Below are 25,921 nucleotides of genomic sequence, written 5' to 3'. Positions count from 1 at the left end.
CATTAACAGCAAAAGGTGAAAGGCAGTTTTTTCCATGTGGGAAAATAAGCTACCAGCCTTGTTCCCAAAGTCCAGGAAGATGGACACTGAGGCCAAATATAATTATATATTATATTTATGTTTTGCTCTGCCTATATTATAGCTTTAATCTTTTTATCGCCTTAAACAATGATCAAACAGATGATAGTTAAAGCCATGACAGTAGGTGAAACTGTCCAAGGAGGAAGATATTACAGAAAAGGAAAGGCTACTGCTGAGGAGAGAATATTGGAGGAATGTCTTCTATTCCTATGCTGCAGTTTTCAAAATGGTTCATGCCCACTTTCTCCCTTGAATCTAGCCGTAACCCTGTTAGGAAGTAAAGTGAGTATCACTATCTGGACTCCATAGTTAAGACGTGATTCCTCACATGGATATAATTTGCTCAGGGTGTCATGTTGAGTGATTGAGTCGAGGTTTCTTCTCCACTCAGTATTTCTCATCTGTATTTAAAGGGAAGAGGAAGAAATGGAGACAGAAGGGCCGGTCAGGAAGGTGGGAGTAGAACTAGGTGGGTATAGTTTCATGGAAGCAAAGGGAGGAGTGTTTCAAGGAAGGCCATCTTATTTGCTCCCTTGAATTAAAAAAAAAAAAATCTTTTAATGAACAGAGCGTGTTCTTTACTGAGTAAAGAGGTATCAACGTGAACAACCCGGGGAGAACATGCTTTGTCTTGGTTCTAACCTACAAAGTGTTCCTCTTGGCACTGTTTTTCCATTTATCGTAGTTTCCTTAAAAAAAAAAACAAAACAAAACAAACCCAACTTTTGTTTTTAGTTGAAGTCTAACAGACATAGAATGAGTACACAAATAATAATATAGCTTATTGGATTTTCACAATCCAGGTCAAGAAATAGAACGTTACCAGCAGCCCAGAAAACCCCTATTCTCTCTCTTCCAGTTACTATCTTTCTCTCTTCCCCAAATACAGCTGTTTTCCTGACTTCTAATATAATGGATTATTCTGAGAAGAGGGCATGCCAGAGTGGATGGTCTATGTATGGCCAGAAAGCCTATCCGTTGACTGTGTCCCATAGAAATGCCTGTAAGACATTCCATTTACCAAAACAATAAAGAGTGCCAGTGATGGCACTGGTGTCACTGGATACTCAGTGGTCGCTCTGTACTCTGTAGAGCTGATGGCAAAACATGCTGTTGCAGAACTGAGCTGCTTGACAGTAATGGGGATGAAGGGTCTTGTAATAATAGAGGGCAGAGACTTAGCCTTCAGAAACAAGGTGGGCGCAATTATCATAATGAGCAGCGAGGTCAGAGTGGCAGTGGTGAGGAGACGAGGATCATCTGAAGAGAGCTATGGAGAAGATTAATAGAATATGGACTCCCTAGGGGAAAGTAGATGGGCAGCAAACAAAAGTATTGCTCAATCTGTGAACCTGTGAATTATGTCAAGTAAAACAAATGTATTACTCAATCTATACAATCAAAATAAATCAAGGATAGATAATGAAAAAATGAAAAGGCTAGTGCCATTGACCCAATATTTTAAAAAATCACAACCTCTTGCCCAGTTCCCAAGCGTGAGCCTGTTTTCAGACCCAGAATCTACTGACTGAGTGAGAGGCCGGGTTAACAGAAAGAATGACCCTGCAACACCATAGAAGTCATATCAGTCACGACTTCCCCCAGTCATTCCCCAGAGGAACTACAGTCATTTACTAGGGTAGCCATACATTGGTGAAAGAGGAATACCCAATATTTTGAAGGCTGTTGGACACAAGGCTCAAGTTGTCATTGATACCTGGGAACCCGAAGCATCATCATGGCCCCCTGGGGCTTAGAGGAGTCAGATAATGAATGGAGTCCTGGCCCAGGGCCAGTTCACATACCCAGCCAGTGTTCATTTCACTCACCTCCTGCTATATAATTGACAGAACACCTACATTGTTCTGTAGGGGTACACTCTATTGTTGGTTGTGGTGAGCTTTCCAGATCCCTGTTTCAGGACCAAGATACCCATTCCTGCAACTACTGGAAGTGCTGCCTGCTGATAGCTTATAACTGAGTCTTTCCCCAGGAATTTTCCTTGGTGGAAGGGATCTGCCTCATCCAAGGTTAGATTCCCTTGTTCGCATCTAATGACTGGTTAGCATAGGGGTACACAGGCCAAGGATGGGCCCCTTGCCTCAAACTGCAGTCTCTCGAAAAGGCCATTGGAATTGGCTGAGACCTCTGTTGCAACTGCATTACAGTTAAATCTCTCCTTCTGTTCAAGTGTCCTTCCTTCCTTCCTTCCTTCCTTCCTTCCTTCCTTCCTTCCTTCCTTCCTTCCTTCCTTCCCCCCTCCCTCCCTCCCTCCCTTCCTCCCTCCCTTCCCCCCTCCCTTCCCCCCTCCCTTCCCTTCCCTTCCCTTCCCTTTTCTTTCTTTTTTTAGACAGAGTCTTGCTCTGTCGCCCAGGCTGGAGTGCAGTGGCGTGATCTCGGCTCACTACAAGCTCCGCCTCCCGGGTTCATGCCATTCTCCTGCCTCAGCCTCCCGAGTGACTGGGACTGCAGGTACCCGCCACCACGCCCGGCTAATTTTTTGTATTTTTAGTAGAGACGGGGTTTCACCGTGTTCGCCAGGATGGTCTCGATCTCCTGACCTCGTGATCCGCCTGCCTCGGCCTCCCAAAGTGCTGGGATTACAGGCGTGAGCCCAATTGTGCTTTCTTTATTTCCTTACAGGTGTTGTTCCTGAAAGCACTCCCCCATAAAACATCTGCATGCAAGTCTCCATCTTGAAGCCTGTTTCCTGGGAACCTGCCTATAGCATTGTCCTTTGCCTATTTCTCTGCAGTGTGACCTTTGTTTTATTTTAATTAAATTAATTAATTAATTAATTTTTATTTTGAGATAGGGTCTCACTCTGTCACCCAGGCTGGGTGCAGTGGCATGATATCGGCTCACTGCAACCTGCACCTCCCAAGTTCAAGCTATTCTCGTGCCTTAGCCTTCCGAGTAGCTGAGACTACAGGCGTGTGCCACCACTCCAGCTAATTTTGTATTTTTAGTAGAGACAGGGTTTCGCCATGTTGGCCAGGTGGGTCTCGAACTCTTGGACTAAGTGATCCACCTGCCTCGGCCTCCCAAAGTGCTGGGATTACAGGCATGAGCTGCCATGCCCAGCCTGCCTTGTTTTAAATCTTTGTTGTACACAGATTATGTGAAGATCTGTTCCTGAACTTTCTATTCTGTCCTTTTGATCTATTTGTCAATACCACCCTGCCTTAATTATTGTAATGTCATGGTAAGTTTTGATATCTGGCAGAGAAAGTTATCCAATTTGCTTGATCAGTTCCAATTTGCAGATCAGATGTGATCCAATTTGCTTTGATCAGACCAAAAGGACTATTTTGGTCCTTTGCATTTCCATATACATTTTAGAATCAGCTTGTTAATTTCCATAAAAATCTTTCTGTAAGTTTGATTGGAATTTCATTCAGTCTAAAGATAGATTTGTGGAGAATTTACTTGTTGTTAACTTCCAACTTATAAAAATGATATGTCCTTCCATTTCTTTAGGTCTTTAATTTCTGTCATTACAGTTTTACAGTTCTGTAGTTTATAGAGGTCTTGCATATCTTGTTAGATTTATTCCTGGGTATTTGACATTTAGATGCTGTTTTAAATGAATTTTTTTTTTTGAGTCAGAGTCTTGCTGTGTTGCCCAGGATGGAGTGCAGTGGTGCGATCTTGGCTCACTGCAACCTCCACCTCCCGGGTTCAAGCGATTCTTCTGCTTCAGCCTCCGAGGTAGCTGGGATTACAGGCAAGTGCCACCACGCCCAGCTAATTTTTGTATTTTTAGCAAAGATAGGGTTTCACCATGTTGGCCAGGCTGGTCTTGAACTCCTGACCTCAAGTGAGAAGGCAGTCTCACCTTGGCCTCCCAAAGTGCTGGGATTACAGGCATGAGCCACCATGCCTGGCCATGAAATTATTTTTTAATTTTTTATTTTGAGAGGGAGTCTTGCTCTGTTGCCCAGGCTGGAGTGCAGTGGTGTGATCTTGGCTCACTGCAACCTTCACCTCCTGAGTTCAAGTGATTCTGTCTTAGCCTCCTTTGTAGCTGGGATTACAGGCGTGCACCACCATGCCCAGCTAACTTCTGTATTTTTAGTAGAGATGGGGTTTCACCATGTTGGCCAGGCTGGTCTTGAACTCCTGACTTCAGGTGATCCGCCCACCTCGGCCTCCCAAAGTGCTGGGATTACAGGCGTAAGCCACCATGCCCGGCCAGAAATTATTTTTAAAATGTTCTTGTCTAATCATTTATCACTGTTTTATTGAAATGCAATAGATTTTTGACTGGGGCAGTGGCTCATGCCTGTAATCTCAGCACTTTGAGACGCCAAGGTGGATGGACCACCTGAAGTCAGGAGTTCGAGACCAGCCTGGTGAACATGGCAAAACTCCATTTCTACTAAAAATACAAAAATTAGCCAAGCATGGTGGCACGCACCTGTAGTCCCAGCTACTTGGGAGGCTGAGGCAGGAGAATCGCTTGAACCTGGGAGGCAGTGACTACAGTAAGCCAAGATCGCGCCATTGCATTCCAGCCTAGGCAACAGAGTGAGACTCCATCTCAAGAAAATAAAAGAAAAAAAAGAAGAAGAAATGCAATAGACTTTTATATATTGAATCTATATCCAGAAATCTTGCTAAATTGACTTATTCATTCCTCACCCTCTGGTCTCCAGTCTATTAACAAGCATCACCATATTGCGGTAGATCTCTGGAAGCAGATTCCGGAAATCTTATTGAACAAGGACAGCAGGTAGAAATGAAATGCTGAGAATGTGGGAGAATATGTTTACAATGGAACAAAGTTTCCATGGGTATACTGGGAGGAACAAACAGGAAATGGAGGGAAAACAGAGTGAGGAGTATGTTTCTTAACTTTAAAGCAATGCATATTAGAGGGGCTATCAAGAATAGACTTCAGCTGGAGACAGTGGTACACACCTGTAGTCCCAGCTACTCAGGAGGCTGAGGCAGAGAATTGTTTAAAGCCAGGCTTTGTGCACTGTGATTGCACCTGTGAATAGCCACTGCACTCCAGCTGGGGCAACCTAGCAAGACTGTCTCATTGAAAAAAAAAAAAAATAGGGATTTCATTTATGCCATTTTTGGAAAGGGAATTGGGACTAACCAAAGGACACATCTTAATTATGTTGGGTGGGTCTGCACGTGAAAGGATGAGGGATATCAGGAAGGGCTGTTGAATAGATGATTTTACAGTGAGTTTGTAGAGTAGAACCCACAAATCCATAGAACATGTTGATACTTAGTGCAGTTTTTCTCAGTGTGGTCCATAACGAGCATCAGCATTTCCTGCGAACTTGTTAGAAATGCAGATTCTAGGGCCGATCCCAGATCCACGGAATCAGAGTGGGGCCCAGACACCTGTATTTAGGCACACCCTCCAGGGGATTCTGATGCATGCCAGATTTAGAGAACTATCCCTTTAGGAGTGAATGCCTCAAACTAGTCCTTCAGGTGCTATAACTTGCCACTAACAGTCCCATGAAGAGTCCTAAATAGGGTAGTTAGTATTGCTTTTAAACTTACTTTATTCTTGTTTATATTTTGCTTTGCCGTTGTGTCTTAGTTTTATGCAGTTTGCTTCCATAGATTATAATATTCTCAGTATAGAATCCACGTCTCATACTTGCAGCTGTCTGGCTCTATAAGAACATTTCATGTCATTGTGTGCTCTCGATCATGCTGTGCATACCCCACTAAGTCCTTTGTCCTATTATTCACATGACAGGATATTTTAAAATGTTTTCTCCCTGCATTTCTGTGTCACACAAGGCCTATCCCCATTCAGGCAGCTAGACCATGAGTCCAAAGATGTTACCAAAGGGAAAAAAAACAGGGCTTTGACTTACAAAAATCTAAACTTTCACGCTCTGAGTTGTAGGGAGGGGAGTCAGGAGGGAGAGCCCCTAGATCCAGTGAGTCCCTGTGAAGAGATGCTACTTTTCTCTGCACCTGTGGTTTAAGATAAAGAGAAATCATGGAGTCCTGAGACTTAGGTGTCTGGGGATCTAAAAGGAGGGGGTGGTCAGGAGCAGTGGCTCACGACTGTAATCCCAGCACTCTCAAAGGCTAAGGTGGGAGGATCGCTTGAGCCCAGGAGGTCAGGACCAACCTGGGCAACATAGTGAAACCCCGTCTCTACAAAAAAATTTAAAAAATTAACTGAGTATGGTGGCACATACTTTAGTCCCAGCTACTTGGGAGGCTGGGGTGGAAGGATCACTTGAGCCCAGGAATTTGAGGCTGCAGTCAGCTGAGATGATGCCACTGCACTCCAACCCTGGGTGACAGAGCGAGACTCTATCTCTAAAAATAAATAAATAAATAAAAATCAAAGAAGAGGGGCCTCGTATTTGACTTCCCAAGTAGAACCCTTGGAACTCAGCAAGATCCCTGAGAAGAAATGGCTGTGAAATGTGTCTATTAAGCAGTACCTTTTATAAATCGCATAGAGTTAGTTTCCCATTGTCTTGTTTGATGTTAGAGCAACCGATTCAGTGCTCTGTGGGTAAACGTAGAGAAGAAATCTAAGTTCCAAAGATTTCTCTGTATGCTGACATAGCATGGAAATAGCAGAATCAAATAGCAAGGGAGACTTGCAGTAGCCTCAACAATAAGAATGAATGATGGTATAATAACAGTCTACATAGACTTACAACAAAGGACCAAATGGGATATTTGACATTTTAGCAAATGCCCACAGAAGGGGTCACCTATGGAAGACTAGATGCTCAGTCCCCTCCAACCTTCTAGACATTACAGGAATTTAAGACTTTACCCAGGCCGGGCATGGTGGCTCATGTCTATAATCCCAGCACTTTGGGAGGCCGAGGCGGGTGGATCACCTGAGGTTAAGAGTTCAAGACCAGCCTGGCCAACATGGTGAAACCCCTTCTCTACCAAAAATACAAAAATTAGCCACGCATGGTGACACGCCCCTGTAATCCCAGTTACTGGGAGGCTGAGGTAGAATTGCTTGAACCCAGGAGGTGGAAGCTGCAGTGAGCCGAGATTGCACCACTACACTCCAGCAACCTGGGCAACAGAGCAAGACCCTGTCTCAAAAAAAAAAAAGAAAGAAAAAAAAAAAAAAAGACTTTACCCCAGAGAAAAGCAGCAGGAAAAATCCTGAATTTCTTGAGATTCAATTTCTAACCTCTCAAAAAATGGGGGGTGGGGGCTTTAAAATTAGAATAAAATAGAGAAAAAACTCCATTTGTTACATTCCTGTGTTTGTGGATTATATACATAAACCCTTACTTTTTTTTAATAACAAGAGTTTTACTATATTTAAAGAGTGGGAGAAAAAAATCATATTTTGGAGATAAATGTACTTCTCTGTTAATACTAGTGACTTTAAAAAGGAGTCTACACCACAGTGCTTCTCAAACCTTATTGTGCACACAGATCACCTGAGGATTCTTTGAAAATACAGATTCTGATTCAGAGGTCTAAGATGAAGCCCAAAATTCTTAATTTTTCTCTAGCTCCCAGGTGATGCCAGTGCTGCCGGTACATGGCCACCCTTGGAGTAGCGAGGCTATTCAAAATACTGATGACTATACTGTGCTGGTTTTCAACGTGCACTGGCTATATTTTCTTAAATAAACACAGGGCGGTACTTGTGCTAAATTAGATCGTAGGTTTATGGTACAATTTTAGACTACAGTTTTAAAATACACAATGAATATTAGCAACAAAGAAAGTTCCTTCAGAATCGGCTAAGAGAAGGCAGTGTAGATAAAAATAATGCTAACTTCCTTCATGGGCTTTTACTTACCTGTGTCAACTTAAAAAAAAAACAAACGGGCCGGGCGCGGTGGCTCACACCTGTAATTCCAGCACTTTGGGAGGCCATGGCGGGCAGATCACAGATCAGGAGATCGAGACCATCCTGGTTAACACGGTGAAACCCCGTCTCTACTAAAAATACAAAAATTAGCTGGGCATGGTGGCGGGCGCCTGTAGTCCCAGCTACTCGGGAAGCTGAGGCAGGAGAATGGCGTGAACCCAGGAGGCGGAGCTTGCAGTGAACCGAGATCACGCCACTGCACCCCAGCCTGGGCGACAGACCGAGACTCCGTTTCAAACAAACAAAAAGAACAAAACAAAACTAAACATTATCCTTAAATGATTAAAGAAATTTTGCATGTCACTAAATGGAACTTGATCATTTGGAATTACAAGTCATTTTAATCATACAGAGTTTTGAGTGACTTAACATATAAAAGTATCTTCTAAGGCCTGGTGCAGTGGCTCACACCTGTAATCCTAGCACTTTGGGAGGCTGAGGCAGGTGGATCACCTGAAGTCAGCAGTTCGAGACCAGCCTGGCCAACATGGGGAAACCCCGTGTCTAGTAAAAATACAAAAATTAACTGGGTGTGGTGGTGCACACCTGTAGTTCCTGCTACTCAGGAGGCCGAGGCAGGAGAGTCACTTGAACCCAGGAGTCAGAGGCTGCAGTGAGCCGAGATCACACCACTGCTCTCCAGCCTGACAACAGAGCGAAACTCTGTCTCAAAAAAAAAAAAAAAAAAAAAAAAAAGGATCTTCTAATCTTTAATATGTTACCATCCTGAATAGAAGTTTGGGTAGCAGACATGTTTGTTAAAATACCTTATTTTACTCAAAAGGTAAAAAAGTAAATGTTAGCAAATTAAGCAATATCGCTTAATTATTCCATATCATAAAAGTGACACCTGTTCATTTTAGAGAATTTGGAAAATACAGAAAAATATAATGCAGGAAATAAAATCATTGGTAATCCCAGCAGCCAGCAATAATCAAAATTTGGCATATTTCCTTCTAGTCATTTCTACATGTGTCTTTTTTAACAAAAGCATAATGTACATAAGCTTGCTTTTTCTACTTAATATCTCCTGAGCATTTATCTACATCTTTTTTTACATTTTAATTTTTATTTTTATTTTTATTTATTTTTTTGAGACGGAATCTCGCTCTGTCGCCTAGGCTGGAGTGCAGTGGTGATCTCGGCTCACTGCAAGCTCCACCTCCCGGGTTCACGCCATTCTCCTGCCTCAGCCTCCCAAGTAGGTGGGACTACAGGCGCCCGCCGCCACCCCCAGCTAATTTTTTGCAGTTTTAGTAGAGACGGGGTTTCACCTTGTTAGCCAGGATGGTCTCGATCTCCTGACCTCTTGATCTGCCCACCTCAGCCTCCCAAAGTGCTGGGATTACTGGCGTGAGCCAACTCACCCGGCCTTCTCTACATCTTTAAGCATTCTTTAAAGACACAATTTAGTGGTGTTAAAGTAGAATAGATAATATTCTATCATTGTGGGTACTATAAAAGTTAATGATTTCCCCAGTTTTGGACATTTGTTTATTTTTTGCTATTATGAAAAATGATACAAGCAATAAATTGTATATAATTTAAAAACTAAACTCTCTGATTATTTTCTAGCATACAGAATTCCCAGAATATCACAGTATTTCCAGATAAGATGTGAACATTTTAAGTCTTTATAAAATAACTCTTGAAACCTATTGTAAAATTGAAGTGGTTTGGATGAAGTCTATACAAGTGCCTGTTTCATTACAACTACAGCAATCCTAGGTACTGGCATTAACCAATCTTCTGTAATATTTTCTTATATATATATATTTTTAGAGACAGAGTCTTCCTCTGTCACCCAGACCATAGTGCAGTGGCTATCATAGCTCACTGCAGCCTTGACCTCCTGGGCTCAAGCAGTCCTCCCACCTCGGCTCCCAAGTAGCTCAGACCACAGATGCACCCTGCCACACTCGGCTAATTGTATTATGTTTTCTAGAGATGGGGGCCTCCCTGTTTCCCAGGCTGGTCTTGAACTTCTGAACTCAAGCGATCCACCCACCTTGGCCTCCCAAAGTGTTGCGATTACAGGCATGAGCCACCACACTCAGGCTTTGCTAATACTGATGGGACTCAAATTGACGCATTTACCGTAAAAATTCTCTTAACCAATTTCCACTTAACCTGTTATTGGATTAACAACACTCACCATTTCCTCAATAAAGAACTGATGCTCTGACAGGCTGAGTAACTATAACGAATCGGCCACTTTCTGCATTTCTACTTCCTCAGATGAGTTACTTGTCAAGTCAATTGTGTCTATTGCCAACATGCTCAATCCAATCATCCTTGTAATTTTGAATATATAATTTAATGAAATATTGTATAAAGTAATAAAATATGAGTTCATGTAAAAAGAAAATGAGTTTATGTAAAATATGAGTTTTTGTAAAACAAAGTTATATAAAAGAAGAGCACTCAAAGGCAAACAGCTAAAATAAATTCCTGAATTAGAGGCAGGAAAAAAGCATCTGTAAATAAGGAGGAAAGCATAAAATTAGGAATTCTGTACTCAGATTTCCTTATAAATGCTTTAAGTTCACACTCTAAGGAAACGTGAATTGGAAATCTTAGACCAGTGGTTCTCGACAGAGCAGTACTGACCCCTAGGGGTTACTCTGGAGACTTGTGGGACATTTTTGGTTGGGTTTCACTACCACTATTTATGTAGTGGATGGTGAGCGGGGATGTTAGACACCCTGTAATGACCTGTATAACTTTGGAAAGTCCTACTGAGTGTTCATATAGGTAAAAAGCCTACTTTTCCCCTCAAGGAGGTGGAGCATAACTCCCCAGCCAGTGTGGGCTTTACATAATGAGTGTCTTCCGTGTCACTACCACTGCCAGGTGATTAAGGTTAACATCGAAAGATCCAGTGACATGTCGTGTTGATAGTATGTCCCCTTAAGGTGATAAGAGCAATTTGTCTCTGTGGTATTCCTCCAAAAAACAAGAATCCCAGTTTTATCGTGGTAAAAAAAAAAAATCAGAAAATCCCAATTGAAAAACTTTTTACAAAATACCTAGTTAGTACTCCTCAAAGCTGTCAAAGTCATCAAAAACAAGGAAAGTCTGAAAAACTGTTACAGTCTGGAGTAGACCAAGGATACATGATGACTAAATGGAATGTGGTGTCCTGGATGGCATCCTGTAAGGAAAAAGCAGGTAAAAATGAAGGAAATCAGAATAAGTGTGGACTTGAGTTAATAATATCAATGTAGGTTCATTAAGTGTGATAAATGTCCCATACTAACGGAAGATTTCTAACAGGGGAAACTAGGTATGCAGTATATGTGAATTCTGCACTATTTTTGCAACATTTCTGTAAATCTAAAACTATTCTAAAATTAAAAAAAAATTAAAGCCTGCTTTTTATTATCTGAACTTAGAACTTGTATCTTATTTGCATTTATAATTTTAATATTTTCTAGGGACAAAACTATTTTATAAACAAAAAAGTTACTGTTTTATTCAAAACTTTAGCAAGAATTCATCACCATTTTGGAAAATATTTCCAAGAGTAACATCATGTTTTTGAGTCATCAGTAAAATGCACTGGTATATGTATTTAAAGTTGTAAAATTATAGCTCTTCATGAATCATAAATTCAGTCTGTCTTTATTTAAAATATCAAAGAGTGTCAACAATACTCTTTGATGTTTTTCTTCTTCCATATGTAAGGGCAAGCACCTGACTACTCCACTGTCTTCCAGTCTAAGAGGATGTGGGCCCTGACATACTGAAATGCACAATTTTATTGCATTTATTGATTATATTTCTCCTTCGTATTACCATAAAGGTATTGACTGATCTTTCTTGATATCGTGCCAATAAGTAGGTTATATCATGTGAATGTCATTTCAGGATAGTGGATGTGATATTACGTTACAATGTTATTATAAACAGGGTCAGCTAAATCTAATATGGTTGAGAACCACAATCTTAGACCTAAGTTTTGAGGGCAAGAAATGTTTCATTTCTTATCGCACTCTGCACCTAATATCTAATTCTCAATATCTAATTTGACTCTGGGTGCAGTTTCTGTTTACACCTACCCAGAAGCCCCTATTTGCTCCTCCATTCTGGCAGTCTCAATTCTGATTCACTGTCCATCCACCAACTTGGGTAAATATGATCCATCTAAGTCAGAGTGTTCCCACCCCCTTGGCCAGTGATTATACAGGCAAGTGACCCAGTACTGGTTAAGATATGATGGGAATTTTGCTGAGGAGCTTGGGGAAAGGTTTTTCACTCCTTATCAAAGTCATACGAGGAATAAAAGGATATTTTCTTTCGCTGGACATTTCTATTAGTCCGTTCTCACGCTGCTATAAGGACATACCCGAGACTGGATAATTTATAAAGGAAAGAGGTTTAATTGACTCAGTTCTGCAGGGCTGGGAAGGTTTCAGGAAACTTATAATCATGGCAGAAGGGGAAACAACACATTATTCTTCACAGGGTGGCAGGAAGGAATAGGGGGAAGCCACTTATCAAACCATCAGATCCCATGAGAACTTACTATCAGGAGAATAGCATGGGGGAAACCATGCCCATGATTTAATTACCTCCCACCGGGTCAAACCATCAGATCACATGAGAACTTACTATCACAAGAATAGCATGGGGGAAACCATGCCCATGATTCAATTACCTCCCACCAGGTCAAACCATCAGATCACATGAGAACTTACCATCACAAGAATAGCATGGGGGAAACCACACCCATGATTCAATGACCTCCCACTGGGTCCTTCCAAAGACGTCGGGATTATGGGAACTTCAATTCAAGATGTTTGGGTGGGAACACAGCCAAACCCTACCAACATTGTTGGTCTACACAATACCTAGAATCATGGTAGGCATCTTTGATCGTACTATTGGTCCAGTGAGAAAAAATGCTAAAAATGACAGGATGGGAAAGATGGAAAGAATCTGGGGTTCTTATTATCTCTGAACCCCCTACCAACCCATTTTATTATTATTTTTTTTGAGACAAAGTTTCACTCTTGTTGCCCAGGCTGGAGTACAATGGTGTGACCTCAGCTCACCTCCCGGGTTCAAATGATTCTCCTGCCTCAGCCTCCCAAGTAGCTGGGATTACAAGTGCCCACCACCATGCCCGGCTAATTTTGTATTTCTAGTAGAGACCGGGTTTCATCTTGTTGGTCAGGCTGGTCTCGAACTCCTGACCTCAAGTGATCCACCTGCCTCAGCCTCCCAAAGTGCTGGGACTGCAGGCGTAAGCCACCACGCCTGGCCGACCAATCCATTTTAGAATCTCTTAAGTGCTTGCTATATCAGAGCTGGCTTTTTTTCTTATTGCCAATAGCAAGCATCCTTTACCGATATAACACTCTTCATAATCAGTTGTATGGCTGAGATTTGTATATACTGTACTATGGACTGAATGTTTGTGTCCTGTGGCTCCCTCCCATATGTTTAAGCCTAACACTCAGTGTGATGGTATTTGAAGGTGGGGCCTTTGGGAGGTAATGTCATGAGGGTAGAACCCTCATGAATGGAATTCTTGCCCTTTTAAGAGATGGTTTATCTTGGATGTGTGAGAACACAGGGAGAAGGTGTCTGTCTACAAGTCAGGAGGTGGGTCCTCATCAGACACTGGATCTGCTGGTGCCTTGATCTTGGGACTTCCCAGCCTCCAGAACTGTGAGGCATAACTGTTTGTAGTTTAAGCCACCCAGTCTACAGTATTTTTATTAAAACTGCCTCAACTAAGACACACTCTATGCAATCCTGGTCAAAATACTGTGTAGAAAAGCCACAAGTGATTCCCTTTCAACCATCTGTTCTTCATTCAAACCACCTGTATTATAACAGTTCTAGCCTTAGCTATGTAGGGCTCATAGCAGACTGACTGGTTTTACATTGACCATGATCACGGAAAATAAGAAAGCTTACTTCTTGTGACCTACTTTGTACTTTCATACAACTTCTCGGGTAAGTGAATTTGGAAGTGAATTGCTCTTTTCCCTAACAAGGCGTAGTGTTACCATACACAGTCGTCCCTCGGTGTATGTGGAGGATTGGTTCCAGGACTGCCCATGGATACCAAAATCTGTGCATAGTTAAGTCCCACAGTTGGCATATGAAAAGTCAGCCCCCTGTGTACTGTATTTTCAACCCACATTTGCCTAAAAAAAAACCTTGTATAAATAAACCAGCAGAGTTCAAACCTATGTTTTTCAAGGGCCAAATGTAAATTTAAAAAAAAATGCATATAGGAATGAATTTAAAGAATGAGCAAGGGCATCTTTTGGAAAGTTTTACTTAGCAAGTGGATAAGGCTTCTTTCCTTGGAAATAAAGCTTAAATTACTGAATTTGTGAATGTATTAGCCCTCCTGTTTGTCAGTTCTAGTACTCAACATGTGAAATTGGTCTTCATAAGTTCCTTACCTTTTGATGTTCTGTTTGCACTTTACCTACCACAATCCTTTATTCCTTATTCACTTTCTTCTTCCCACCTGATCCACAGATACTACCTGCTTTACGGGCTGTACAGAATCACAACCGTTCTCTGTTCAGAATGAGCCTACAAGCCTTTTCAAATCCTTTCAGTACTCCCTAAGGGGAGCTCTTTTTTTTTTTTTTTTTTTTTTTTTTAAAGAAAGGACATGATGGACAAAGGTTTACAAATTAAACATAGTCTTATTTGAAGTTTCATTTTATTTCAGTCTGTAAGTATTGCTCTTTGTTTAAAGCACTCACATAAATCCATTTCACCCAAAAAGGAAACGTAAAGTGCTTCTAGCAGTACAAGCACAGTTGGCATGGCCTTTCCAAAGGTCTTCCACTAGAGTCTAGAGAAAAATCTAAATATAGTCGTGCACAAACTGGAAGTTTTTATTTTCTGAGCCATTAGAGATTTTCAAAATCACTTTGATTTTTAAAAACCCATCAAATGTCAATCATGGCGGGGAAGACCACTGAGCTGATTTCTGATAACTAAGTTATCACTGAACATAATTTATCATATATGGCTACTGGCATCATGAAGACCTTGGGGTAAGGAAGACTCCTTATGAGAAATATAAACATCACTTGTGTAGGAATCACCGGGTGTCCCTAGAGCAGTTCTGTACTAAAGACTTCTAGTGTTTACTCCCTCACCACGGTACTCAGGACCAAGAGCCAAGAGCACAGTGGTCAAACTCACTGAAGGTTTTTACAACAAGAAACCAGTGGAGGAGGTATTGTGAGGTACTACAACTTTGAGGCACAATCTAAATACTAAAAATTATGAAATCTTGAGTTGAGCTGATTTATGCCATCTTAAATCCATTAATAATCCATGAAAGTGATTTCGCATGCCTAGCCTGCTTTTTTCTCACACGATAGCTGGGAATATTAAATGAGATAAAGTTGCAGCCTAGCCCGGTGTCTGGGTACCGTATCATTTCCTTCCTCCTCCCCTTCCCAAATAAATAAGGTTAGTCCTTGAACTTTAAATGTACTTTATAATAAGAAGAAATTACTTTTTCTATCAGTATCCTCATCAGCATGATTTTGAATTGCTCTCAAGAGTACCTTCTCTTTTGTAAAATAAACACTTTGTACTTTACTGAAAGAACACTGTTTCAGTGTTCTTTACTTTCCATTGTGAAAAAAGTTGTTTCTGAGGAATTGAAACCCCAGAAGATAGCCACAACAAAAACATGTTAATTTTTTTTTAAATGATTCAAAGGCAGATTTGAAGAGAAGTAATATTTAGGAGGCAGAAGGCGGCAAATGCAGCCTCTGAAGGGAACTGTTCTAATATTACCTAAAAAGTAAAGTTATACAACTATATTCAAGGACATAAGATAAAGCATTACTTGAAAACCAGAATGACTGAACAGTTAGGCGAAAAAGAACATCTGAAATAGGAAGGGGAAATGGACTGAAGAATAATTTGAATCAGGACAGTGATCCATCAGTCCTAGACGCTTCTGGTATGTAAATATCTTGAATCACATTGTTTCCTCTTTTCTGAAATCTCAAAGGAGAATTCTCACAGCACTACATTAAAGTTGCCATTTTGTTAGGATTCAAAATTTCAATCCAGTAGCCATCAGGATCTTGAATAAATGCCAGGCCTTTCATTTTACCTGTGAAATGAAATTTTTCATTATTGAAAAGACTGAAAAAGAAAACACCATATAAATGTTTTTCTTTCTTTGAGACAGAGTCTTGCTCTGAATGTCAGGCTAGAGTGCATGGGACGATCACGGCCCAAGGCAGGCTTGATCTCCTGGGCTCAGCCTGCCAAGTAGCTGGGGCCACAGGCACACACCACCATGCCTGGCTAATTTTTTGATTTTGTAGAGGCGGGATCTCAATGTACTGCCCAGGCTGGTATCAAACTCCTGGCCTCAAGCAATCCTCCTGCCTTGCCTACCAAAGTGGTAGGATTACAAGCACAAACCACTGTACCTGGCCTTAAAAACTTTTATTAATTTAAAACTTACTTTGCATTTTAATGAAGTACATTATTTTGTTTACAGTTTTAATTTTTAAAAATTCTTATTGTCAGTGTCACCCAAAGTCATACTTTTCATAATGATTAAAATGTTATCTTGCACACATTGCAAATACCAGCCCTCCTGAAATAAACTGTGGGACTGGCTGCATCTTTTAGGTATCAGGCATTTGCCTCACCTTCATGATACCATGCTACCAGTTCAGTAGTTACAGAAATTGTCTTATTTTAAAGAAGAAAAAGAAAATAGGGAGGTGCTGAAGGGAGCCGGTAGCATGGCTTACCCCCACAACCAAAAGACCCAGATACTTGGGGCATACAAACCCTTTTAAACACTATCCTCGGCAACCCAAGCTCTGCGAGAGTCTTTCTCCCAGGAATTCGTAACTGAGATTGACAGTCTAGTATGTCAGAGCTGTTTGCTTAAATGGAAAAATGTGACCTCAGAAATTTATTTGGGGACCAATATGTTGAACTGGTTTGACTCTTATCTCTGGCTCCTTTCCCCAGTGTCCCAGTATAAATCCTAGAGGAACACAGATGGAAAATGCAGGAAAAAGAAAGAAAGAGAGAAAGAGAGAGAGAGAGAAAAAGAAAGAGAGAAAGAAGGAAGAAAGGGAGGGAGGGAGGGAAAAAAGAAAAGAAAAGGAAAAGAAAAGAAAGAAGGAAAGAAAGAAAGAAATCCTGCTGGTGACGGCTGGGGAGAATGGGTGAGGATGGGGTGGGGTGACTGTTTTAACTTGGGCTGTGTGGGAGGTGGTAGTTCTGGCCTGGACCAGAAGGCAGTACATAATGGCTGTGGGAGAACAGAGTTTTGTTTTTGCTCCTCCCTCACTGCCGTGTGCATCAGCACCTGCCCTCTCGCTTGTTCAGATGTCCTTAGCAGTAAACAAGGGCAGTGCAGGAGCCTTGTGCTTGTGAGAGACTGAGAAAAACGTGTAGGGCCAAATGATCTCCCCAGCCCTCTCTCCATGCCCAGGGCTAGGGAATACTATTGGAAGTGTCTCCTACTAACACTGCTTCCCTGAGGGATGAAGTGGGAAGATCCGACCTGAAGAGTTGTTTTGTGGAAGGTGAAATGTTTAAGTCTCATTTCTAGGTGCCTAGGAATCTCTGGTCTAGGCTTATCCAGCCCATTGTCCTGAGATCATGTGGGTTGTTAAGGACAGGGATCTGGCCATCCTCCTATTCACACTGCTTGATGTATTATAATAGTGAACAGTGGCAGGGGAAAAAAGTTGAGAGGACAAAATAATAATTTGAGAAACCTAACCATAAAAAAACCCCAAAGCAATGGATTATAGATTCAAACAGAAGAAATATTAGAATAACGGACCAAGAGCTATTTTCATTTTTTTTTCTGGAGACAGGGTCTTGCTCTGTCACTCATACTGAAATGAAGCACAATGGTGTGATCATAGCTCACTGCAGCCTCCAACTCCTGGGCTCAAGCAATCCTCCCACCTCAGCCTCCAAAGTAGCTAGGCATACAGACTACAGGCATGTGCCACCATGCCCAGATAATTTAAAAAAACCTTTTTGTAGAAACAAGGTCTTGCTATGTCACCCAGGCTGGTATACAATGGCACAATCATAGCTCACTGCAGCCTTGAACTGCTGGCCTCAAGTGATCTTCCCAATCCTCCTGCCTCAGCCTCCCAAAGTGCTGCAATTACAGGCATGAGTCACCATGCCCAGTCCCAGGGACTATTTAGACATGTAAAAGTAATGACCGGCCGGGTGTGGTGGTTCACATCTGTAATCCCAATACTTTGGGAGGCTGAGGCAGAAAGATCATTTGAGGCCAGGAGTTTGAGACCAGCCTGAGATACACAGTGAGACCCTGTCTCTACAAAAAACAAAAAATTAGCCATACATGGTGGCATTTGCCTGTAGTCCCAGCTACTCAGGAGGCTAAGGTGGATTATTGCTTGATCCCAGGAGTTTGAGGTCACAGTGAACTATGATCACACCACTGCACTTCAGCCAGGGTAACAGAGCAAGACTCCATCTCAAAAAAAAGTAATAAGAACATATTAAGGAAACTAAGCAAAAATTAGAGATCAAAATTATAACAGGTGTTTAAGAAAAAAATAGATGAATTAAATATCAGAACAGACACATTTGGGAGAAAATTAGCTACTTGGTATTCTAGTTTGAGGAAATCTCCCAGAATGCAGGCGAGGACAAAGAAATAATATAAAAAGCTTCTAGAATAAGACAGAAGAATATACAAAGGAACATAGATTGACAGATTTTTCAACAGCAACATCATACGCAAAAAGAAAATGGAAGAATATTTTCAAGACAGAAGGAAATTAAACCTAGGCTTTTCGATAAAACTGTCCTTCAGACATAAAGGCATCATTCTCAGTTACACAGAATCTCAAAAGTTTTGCCTTAAAAATCCTTTAAAGGGCTGGGTGCAGTGGCTCACACCTGTAATCCCAGCACTTTGGGAGGCTGAGGCAGGCGGATCACCTGAGGTTGGGATTTTGAGACCGGCCTGACCAACATGGAGAAACCTCATCTCTACTAAAAATAGAAAATTAGCCAGGCGTGGTGGCGCATGCCTGTAATCCCAGCTATTTAGGAGGCTGAGGCAAGAAAATCACTTGCACCCAGGAGGCGGAGGTTGCAGTGAGCAACCTCCATCCTGGGCAACAAGAGCAAAACTCCATCTCAAAAAAAAACAAAAACAAAAACCCCTTTAAAGACCATTTTGGTTGAGGTATTTAAATAAAAGAACAGAAAAATCCAAAAGATGCTAAAAAGGCTGGGCGTAGTGGCTCACGCCCATAATCCTAGTGCTTTGGGAGGCCAAGGTGGGAGAATCGCTTGAGCTCAGGAGTTTGAGACAAGCCTGGGCAACATAGCAGGAACTCATCTCTACAAAAAAAAAAAAATCAATTAGCTGGGTGTGGTGGCATGGGCCTGTGGTCCTAGCTACTTAGGAGGAGGCTGAGGCAGAGAATTGTTTGAGCCCAGGAGTTTCAAGGCTGCAGTGAGCTATGACAGTGCCACTGCAGCACCCCAGCCTGGATGAGAGTGAGATCCTGTCTCAAAGGAGACACTACAAGAGATAAATGAGAAAGTGATCAAACACCTTGATATATGTATTATTATCTTTAAAAAATAAAATCAATACTATCCCACTCTAGGTAATAGTGACACAATGAGGATGGAGTGAAGCAAATTCCTTTCCTATTGGGGACAAGATTTGGGTATTAAATATATATATATTTTTGATATGGAGTGTTGCTCTGTCACCCAGGCTGGAGTGCCATGGCGCGATCTCGGCTCACTGTAACCTCCACCTCCCAGGTTCAAGCAATTCTCCTGCCTCAGCTTCCTGAGTAGCTGGGATTACAGGCATGCCACCACGCTTGGCTAATTTTTTCTATTTTTAGTAAAGACGGGGTTTCACCATATTAGCCCTGATGGTCTGGATCTCCTGACCTCGTGATCCACCCGCCTTGGCCTCCCAAAGTGCTGGGATTACAGGCGGGAGCCATCTCACCCAGCACTGGCTATTAAATATTTAAATTTTTTTAAAAAAGGTGAAATTAAACAGTGAAATATTTCAAATGTTTAGATTGAGACTCTGAAATATTCAGTATTTCAATTTTAATTTGAAATATTTCAGAAAGAGATCAAAGTAAAATAATAACAATACATGTAAACCCAGCAAAATCCATACATATGCTATTTCAAAAAACCTACCTAAAACATAAGGACATACAAAGGTTGTAAAAGGTGAAAAAGAAACACCATGTGATTATGAACTAAAGAGAGCTGGTGTCGTTATATGAACATCAGATAAAATTGACTTTAAGGAACTTATTTTTGGGTGGAAAGATACACACTGATAGTGAAAGCTGGTGGCCAATGACAGAAAGGGGTGGGGTCGGGGAGAGGGAGAGGGAGCCTAGGGTTTTGATGGCTCTCCAGGTCCTGTGTCTAGTCCCTTGGAAAGCCACCCTAGTTGCTGTCTTTCAGTTCCCTGAGATACCCGGATATTCTTCCAGTCATTTCTCTTTTTTAAAAATCTGGTTGAAATGGAGACTTCTGTTACTTGTAGCCAAAAGGGTTTTACTACAACAGTGGCGTCTCTTGGTGCTTAGTAACTATTAACTAAAGACAGGCCTGAACACAGTAAATAGTAGACTCACCATCATCAGGTTTCTTCACAAATTTGACTCCCAGTTCTTCGAACCTTTTACAAGCACTGTGTACATCAGGAACAGCAATTCCAATGTGACCTTACGTGGTACCCCCCGAAAAAAGCAGAGAGAAGGAAGAAATAATTACAACAGGGTGTCCAAGTACCACAATTAGCTCCCAGAACTTGTTTATTTCAAAACATAAGGCACTTAGGAACAAACTTAGGTAGGTTCAAAATCTATAATATGTTAAAGAACAAATATAGGTCTAATGGGCTGGGTATAAGTAGTTAATTAGTTGCCCTGAATTATAAGTTATTTAAAATTAACCAATATCAGCTCATATACAGTCTAATCAGTTAAGAATAATCTACACCAAAAAACAGTAATCGTTTACTAATACTTAATAGGTTTGTAGTTGGCATTGACTACAAGAGCCAGCTGAAGCCTGCAATACTGTCGTCTTGATTGAGAGACTGGAGAGCAAGGCAGAAGTGTATGTGCTCGCAAAAACTGGGATTAGTATTAACTATAGCTTTTTTTTTAAAAAAAAAAAAGTCTACTGGAAATTAATTCTGAGACTTAAAAGTAAATCATGGTGAGACAGTAAACGTAATGTTTAGATCGAGACTCTGAAATTAAACAACTCCTAAATAAGATTATTTGTGGAAAATAAAAATAATCATATCTCTAATAAATTGATCATAGTTAATTAGGACATTAATGTTTTAAGTTTATTAAAATCATAGTTATACACGTAATACAAAATCACACAAATCTATATATATCACATACACACAGGCAAACTCACCAAACCCTCGAGGGTCTGAATTGCCATTGTGGTAACTCTGGGTCTCATCATCTTCAGTGCCCCAGTTGCTACAAAAGGAAGGAAAACATAGCTACAATGTCCTAGGGAATAGATATTCTGAAAAGAAAGTAACGTCTTTGAAATCTTACCATGTTTCTATGCTACTTTACATAATTGGCCTAACCCCTGCTACAAAAATATTAAGTGTTCAACTATAGAAAGGACAAATGGGCAACATATGATTTTAACTAGGCTAAGGAGACAGTAAATACAGGTACTGGACAAGAACAATAATGAGAATAATAACAATGCTCATTTATTGTGCTCAGTACTTTATATTTCATTTAAAGCCTTAAAACAGCTCCATGGGCTAGATGTGAACATCTCCATTCTATTGATGAAACTGCCACTTACTTGTTTAGAGTCACAGACTCATATCTAAGTCTGCCTGATTCCAAAACTTTATTTTGAATCAAGGGACACACGAGAAATCACACACTCTGAAACCAATCTCTTTTGGTAGTTGTTAAAGTGTGCAGATAAACAACGTAAAGAAATTGCCTACATTTTTAAGTGTTCATGTTATAAAAATATCAAATTTGAATGTTAATTATTACAAAATGGTTTGAAGAGTTTTTAAAGGAACATATGATATCACATTTCTAGATCAAAAATGTAGCAAAATAATAAAAGAATAAATTTTTGGATGCTGAAAGACTAATTATAGTACCTAAACATTAGTTAGTGACAATCAGGCAAATATCTTACAATTTCAGGGTCTTATATTCTCTATCTAAAAGACAAATGGGCCAGGCGTGGTGACTCATGCCTATAATCCCAGCAGTCCGGGAGGCCGAGGTGGGCAGATCACTTGAGGCCAGGAGTTTGAGGCCAGCCTGGGCAACATAGTGAGACCTTGTCTCTATGCCTCTACTAAAACCAAACAAAAATAATTAGGTGGGTGTGGTGGCACACATGTGTAGTCCAAGGTGCTCAGGAGGCTGAGGCAGGAGGACTGCCTAGAAGTTAGAGGCTTCAGAGAGCCTGTCTCTAAAAAAAAAAATCTCATTTGCCCAAGAACAATATGAAGATCAAAAGACGCATGAAAAACACTTCAATATATTATTACAAATGTGAAGTGATTAGGCAGACCTGGTTTGAATTATACTGGTAAGTAAACAAAACAAAAAAGATTTTTAAAAACTACCTTAAAAAATCTAAAATATATACAAATATAGAAACTCATACTCACTGTGTCAGCTCCAGTGTAGCTTTTCTGGAGAGCGCCCAGGCTATTTTTTCCTCTTTATCTTTAGGGATGTCATTTTTATCCTCATAAGCCAAGAAATAGAGTGAAAACTTCATAGCAGGAAAATCACATTTTTGGATTAACCTGCAATGAAAAAACAACAAGCCTGGATCATTAACAACAGGAAAGGCTAATTCATACTATAATCAACATAACTTAATATTCAAGTTTTACTAAAAAGAAGAGCTATATGTAGTAAGCCTATTTTAATGGAAGAAGCAGGAGGAAAAGTCAGTGAAAAGTATTAAAAATGCGTCTGTAACTATTTGAAATACAAAAATAAAAACTTCTATAATTCATCAATTATTTAAATATAACATTTAGCTGAAATTATGGTACTTGTTAATAAATAGAAACGGCTATCTCCAAAAGATAATTCTGTTTATTTGTAGTGAAAAATATAAAGAACCTTGTTATTTCATATATATACACACATACAAACACATATATAAATATATCATTCAGTTAAATAAACACATTTACTGTGTTCTTACTATGCCAAAACATCTACGAAAGGAAGTTAAGGTAAGAAAGGAGGAAGGACAGACTAATATCACAGAAGACGTGAATGTCAACAGTAAGGTGGCTAACAGTATCAGATACTGCAGAAAGATCAAACCATATTAAGACTAAGAAAAGCTCATGAGATATGGAAAGGTCCCATGAGAGCAATGTCAGCAGCATGGGAAAGCATCAGCTGGATTATACTGTACTGGGGAGAAAGAATGGCAGGTGAGCAGGTAAAACAGTAGCAAGCATGACAGTGACAATGGGGAGGTGGGCAAGGGAGCAGAGGGCAAGGAATATTCTAGAACAGAGAAGACTTACGCTTCTCTGAGGGGAAGGAGACAGTAGAAGAGACTGATAGGAGAGAAAGAGTGAATGAAGTATGAATCCTGAGGTTTTAAGAAAGATAACTGAAGTCCTGAACTTTAAGTGACTTTAAATAGTGTAGGATTATTTGGCAAGGAGTAAGGTGGCATGAGAATGCATATATGATTTTCTTTAGATTATTCAGGATTAAATGCTCAAAGATGACCTTGTTCATAATCAATAAGAGCAAATGGCTGAAGCATATAGCAAATGGTAAGTTTCTAGAGTTCTGCTTCCAATCTTTTATTTCATTATCACTGCTATATAATATGCCTTGGCCCACTTAGATCCTTGCATTGACTTATCACAAATAAGATTTACTCTAACATGTTTATAATAAAGTATCAAACACCTCAAATACTCCAATCATGCAAAACAATCTCTGCACCTACTAAAGCAGACTACACAACCCTTATGGACCAATCAGACGGGACTGAAGGAAATGAAACTGTTGCAACTTGCTTTTCTCAGCTGTGCAAATCTTCCAGCTTACTGTCAACTTGTACCCAAGTTATACCCTCCAATAGGAGGGCTCCACACACAAAGTCAACATTAGAGCCCATCAGACAATGGATACAGGTTCCAGCCCTGCCATATGTCAACCATGGGATTTGGAGCTAGTAACTCCATCTTGTTAAGCTTTGTTTTTTCCATCTGTGAAATGGGGATAAAAGTTACCTCCTAAGACTGATGTGAAGACTAAACAAAATAACATTTGAAGTGCCTGGCAAAGTGTTCAATAAATCTGATTTCATTTTGTCCTTTAAATATGTTATAAATATATTCATAATACCTTTTTCTAGAAAAAAATAATAAACTGAACAGCAGTTATCTCTGGGGAGAAGAACTTGGGGAGGGAAGCCATCACTTTTCATTTTGTATTTTTCTGAACTGGTCAAATTTTCTAAATATAGACATACATTACTTAAATTTTTCTCTCAATGTGAATGGAGGTTTTCTAGGCACTAAATTTAAAGATTATTTTATTATTCATATATCTATATGATCAAAAACAAAATGCTCACATAACTTAGGGAAACAAATCAACATTGTGACAAAATTATTTCTCAATATACCTCAGTAAAGCTGGAGAAAAAAAGAAAAATAAACAAATAAATATGCTTTAGGATTGCAAGATCAGTGGATATGACCTGTTGAGCAAAAGAAAACACAGCCTAGAAAAATGGAACAGATGGTTACTTTTAAGTAAACCCATTGGTTTTCTAAGTTGTAAGTCCTTATTATCTATAACTTTTCTGAAGTAAACAAGAGGCTAAAAGTGGCCAGAACATCAAAAGCGGTCTGAATACATTAAGGATTTAGCTGGGAGCTCTCAGAGAAGGGAGGCTGGAGAAAATTCAACTATTTTTGTCTTGTTTTGCCCTTTCAGGCTGGCTGGGATAGAGAAGAAAAAGAACTTAAGAGAGAAGCCCGGTCCAGCCAGGCCTAATCACAGACTCCTGGCCAAAAGAACTTCTGTTACTTCTGAAACAAACTTTAAGATGGGTCTGAAAACACTCTCTAGATTTGCAAAGCTATATATTTAAACATTAAGGTGCCACTAAGTACTTGACTTACGTCATTCCAAGAACTCTAGTATAAAAATCCAGTGACTTCTTAGGATCCTTCACTCGTAGCATGGTCTGCTGCAATAGAAAATCCTATGGAAAAATATTTATATTAAACATCTTTCACTTTTACCATTTATTACTAATATTAATTGTGCTCTCTGTAACAACATACAAAAACAGTCCACCATTATAACACAATTGTTAACTTACCACCTACAACTTGCGAGGGCTCTCTGCCCAGTGGTGTTTTCTGGTTGCAGGCCCCTGTGTGGTACAAGTCCAAAGTGTCAGAAAGTTTACACCGCAGAAATGACCTTCAACCGATGGTGGATAAAAAACCTGGCATCCTTGTCCCTTGGTGGGACAATTCGGAGGCAGGTACCACAAAATCCCTCAAAGAATCCCCAGCAGGATTAAACCTCAGTTGCCCACATTGGTAATCCACTTGTATACACCTATGATCACCCTCTCTCCCTAACTCCACAGAGCTCTCTGGGACTCCTTCTCAAACGACTTAAAACCACAACTTTCTCTCTAGTCTGCTTTGGGGCTACCCAAATCAAGACACTGATTTTACACATAGAGTTTGATCACTATAATTTGTTGAATGAAGGCATAAATGCCCTTCTAGAACCATTTAGTGGTGACCATGCAAATTGGCAAAGAGTTGCTCACAAGATCCTAGACTCCTAAATAACTAAAAGGGTTACTGTTGCTAACACCTTTGGGAAACTGTTCAACTTATTTACCAGGAAACAGAAGGCTTAACTG

At 40.3% G+C, this 25,921-nt stretch overlaps 1 protein-coding gene and 1 long non-coding RNA gene across 3 annotated transcripts in view; one reads left to right on the top strand and one right to left on the bottom strand.

Annotated features, from left to right (window-relative positions):
• Positions 1-25,921, top strand: part of LOC144340370 (uncharacterized) — a 47,619-nt gene that overhangs the window by 19,341 nt on the left and 2,357 nt on the right. Inside the window, exon 4 of the long non-coding RNA XR_013416436.1 lies at positions 971-1,084. This is a non-coding gene — a long non-coding RNA (uncharacterized LOC144340370). The remainder of the gene's footprint in view (positions 1-970; positions 1,085-25,921) is intronic.
• The window catches only part of GLO1 (glyoxalase I), a 28,391-nt gene continuing 17,086 nt past the window's right edge, over positions 14,617-25,921 (bottom strand). Inside the window, exons 2-7 of one of the 2 annotated variants that reach the window (XM_015136263.3) lie at positions 25,361-25,414; positions 25,158-25,240; positions 22,650-22,790; positions 21,398-21,465; positions 20,596-20,685; positions 14,617-16,052 (exon numbers count right to left, since the gene is read on the bottom strand). In XM_015136263.3, coding sequence (XP_014991749.1) covers positions 15,964-16,052; positions 20,596-20,685; positions 21,398-21,465; positions 22,650-22,790; positions 25,158-25,219 — 450 coding nt within the window. In that variant the 5' untranslated portion in view covers positions 25,220-25,240; positions 25,361-25,414 and the 3' untranslated portion in view covers positions 14,617-15,963. 2 annotated transcript variants of the gene reach the window in all.

The sequence above is a fragment of the Macaca mulatta genome, chromosome 4 (assembly GCF_049350105.2).
Source record: "Macaca mulatta isolate MMU2019108-1 chromosome 4, T2T-MMU8v2.0, whole genome shotgun sequence".
Lineage (NCBI taxonomy): Eukaryota > Metazoa > Chordata > Mammalia > Primates > Cercopithecidae > Macaca > Macaca mulatta.
Note: the sequence above shows the minus strand (reverse complement) of the source record. Positions and strands in the feature narration are given on the sequence as shown.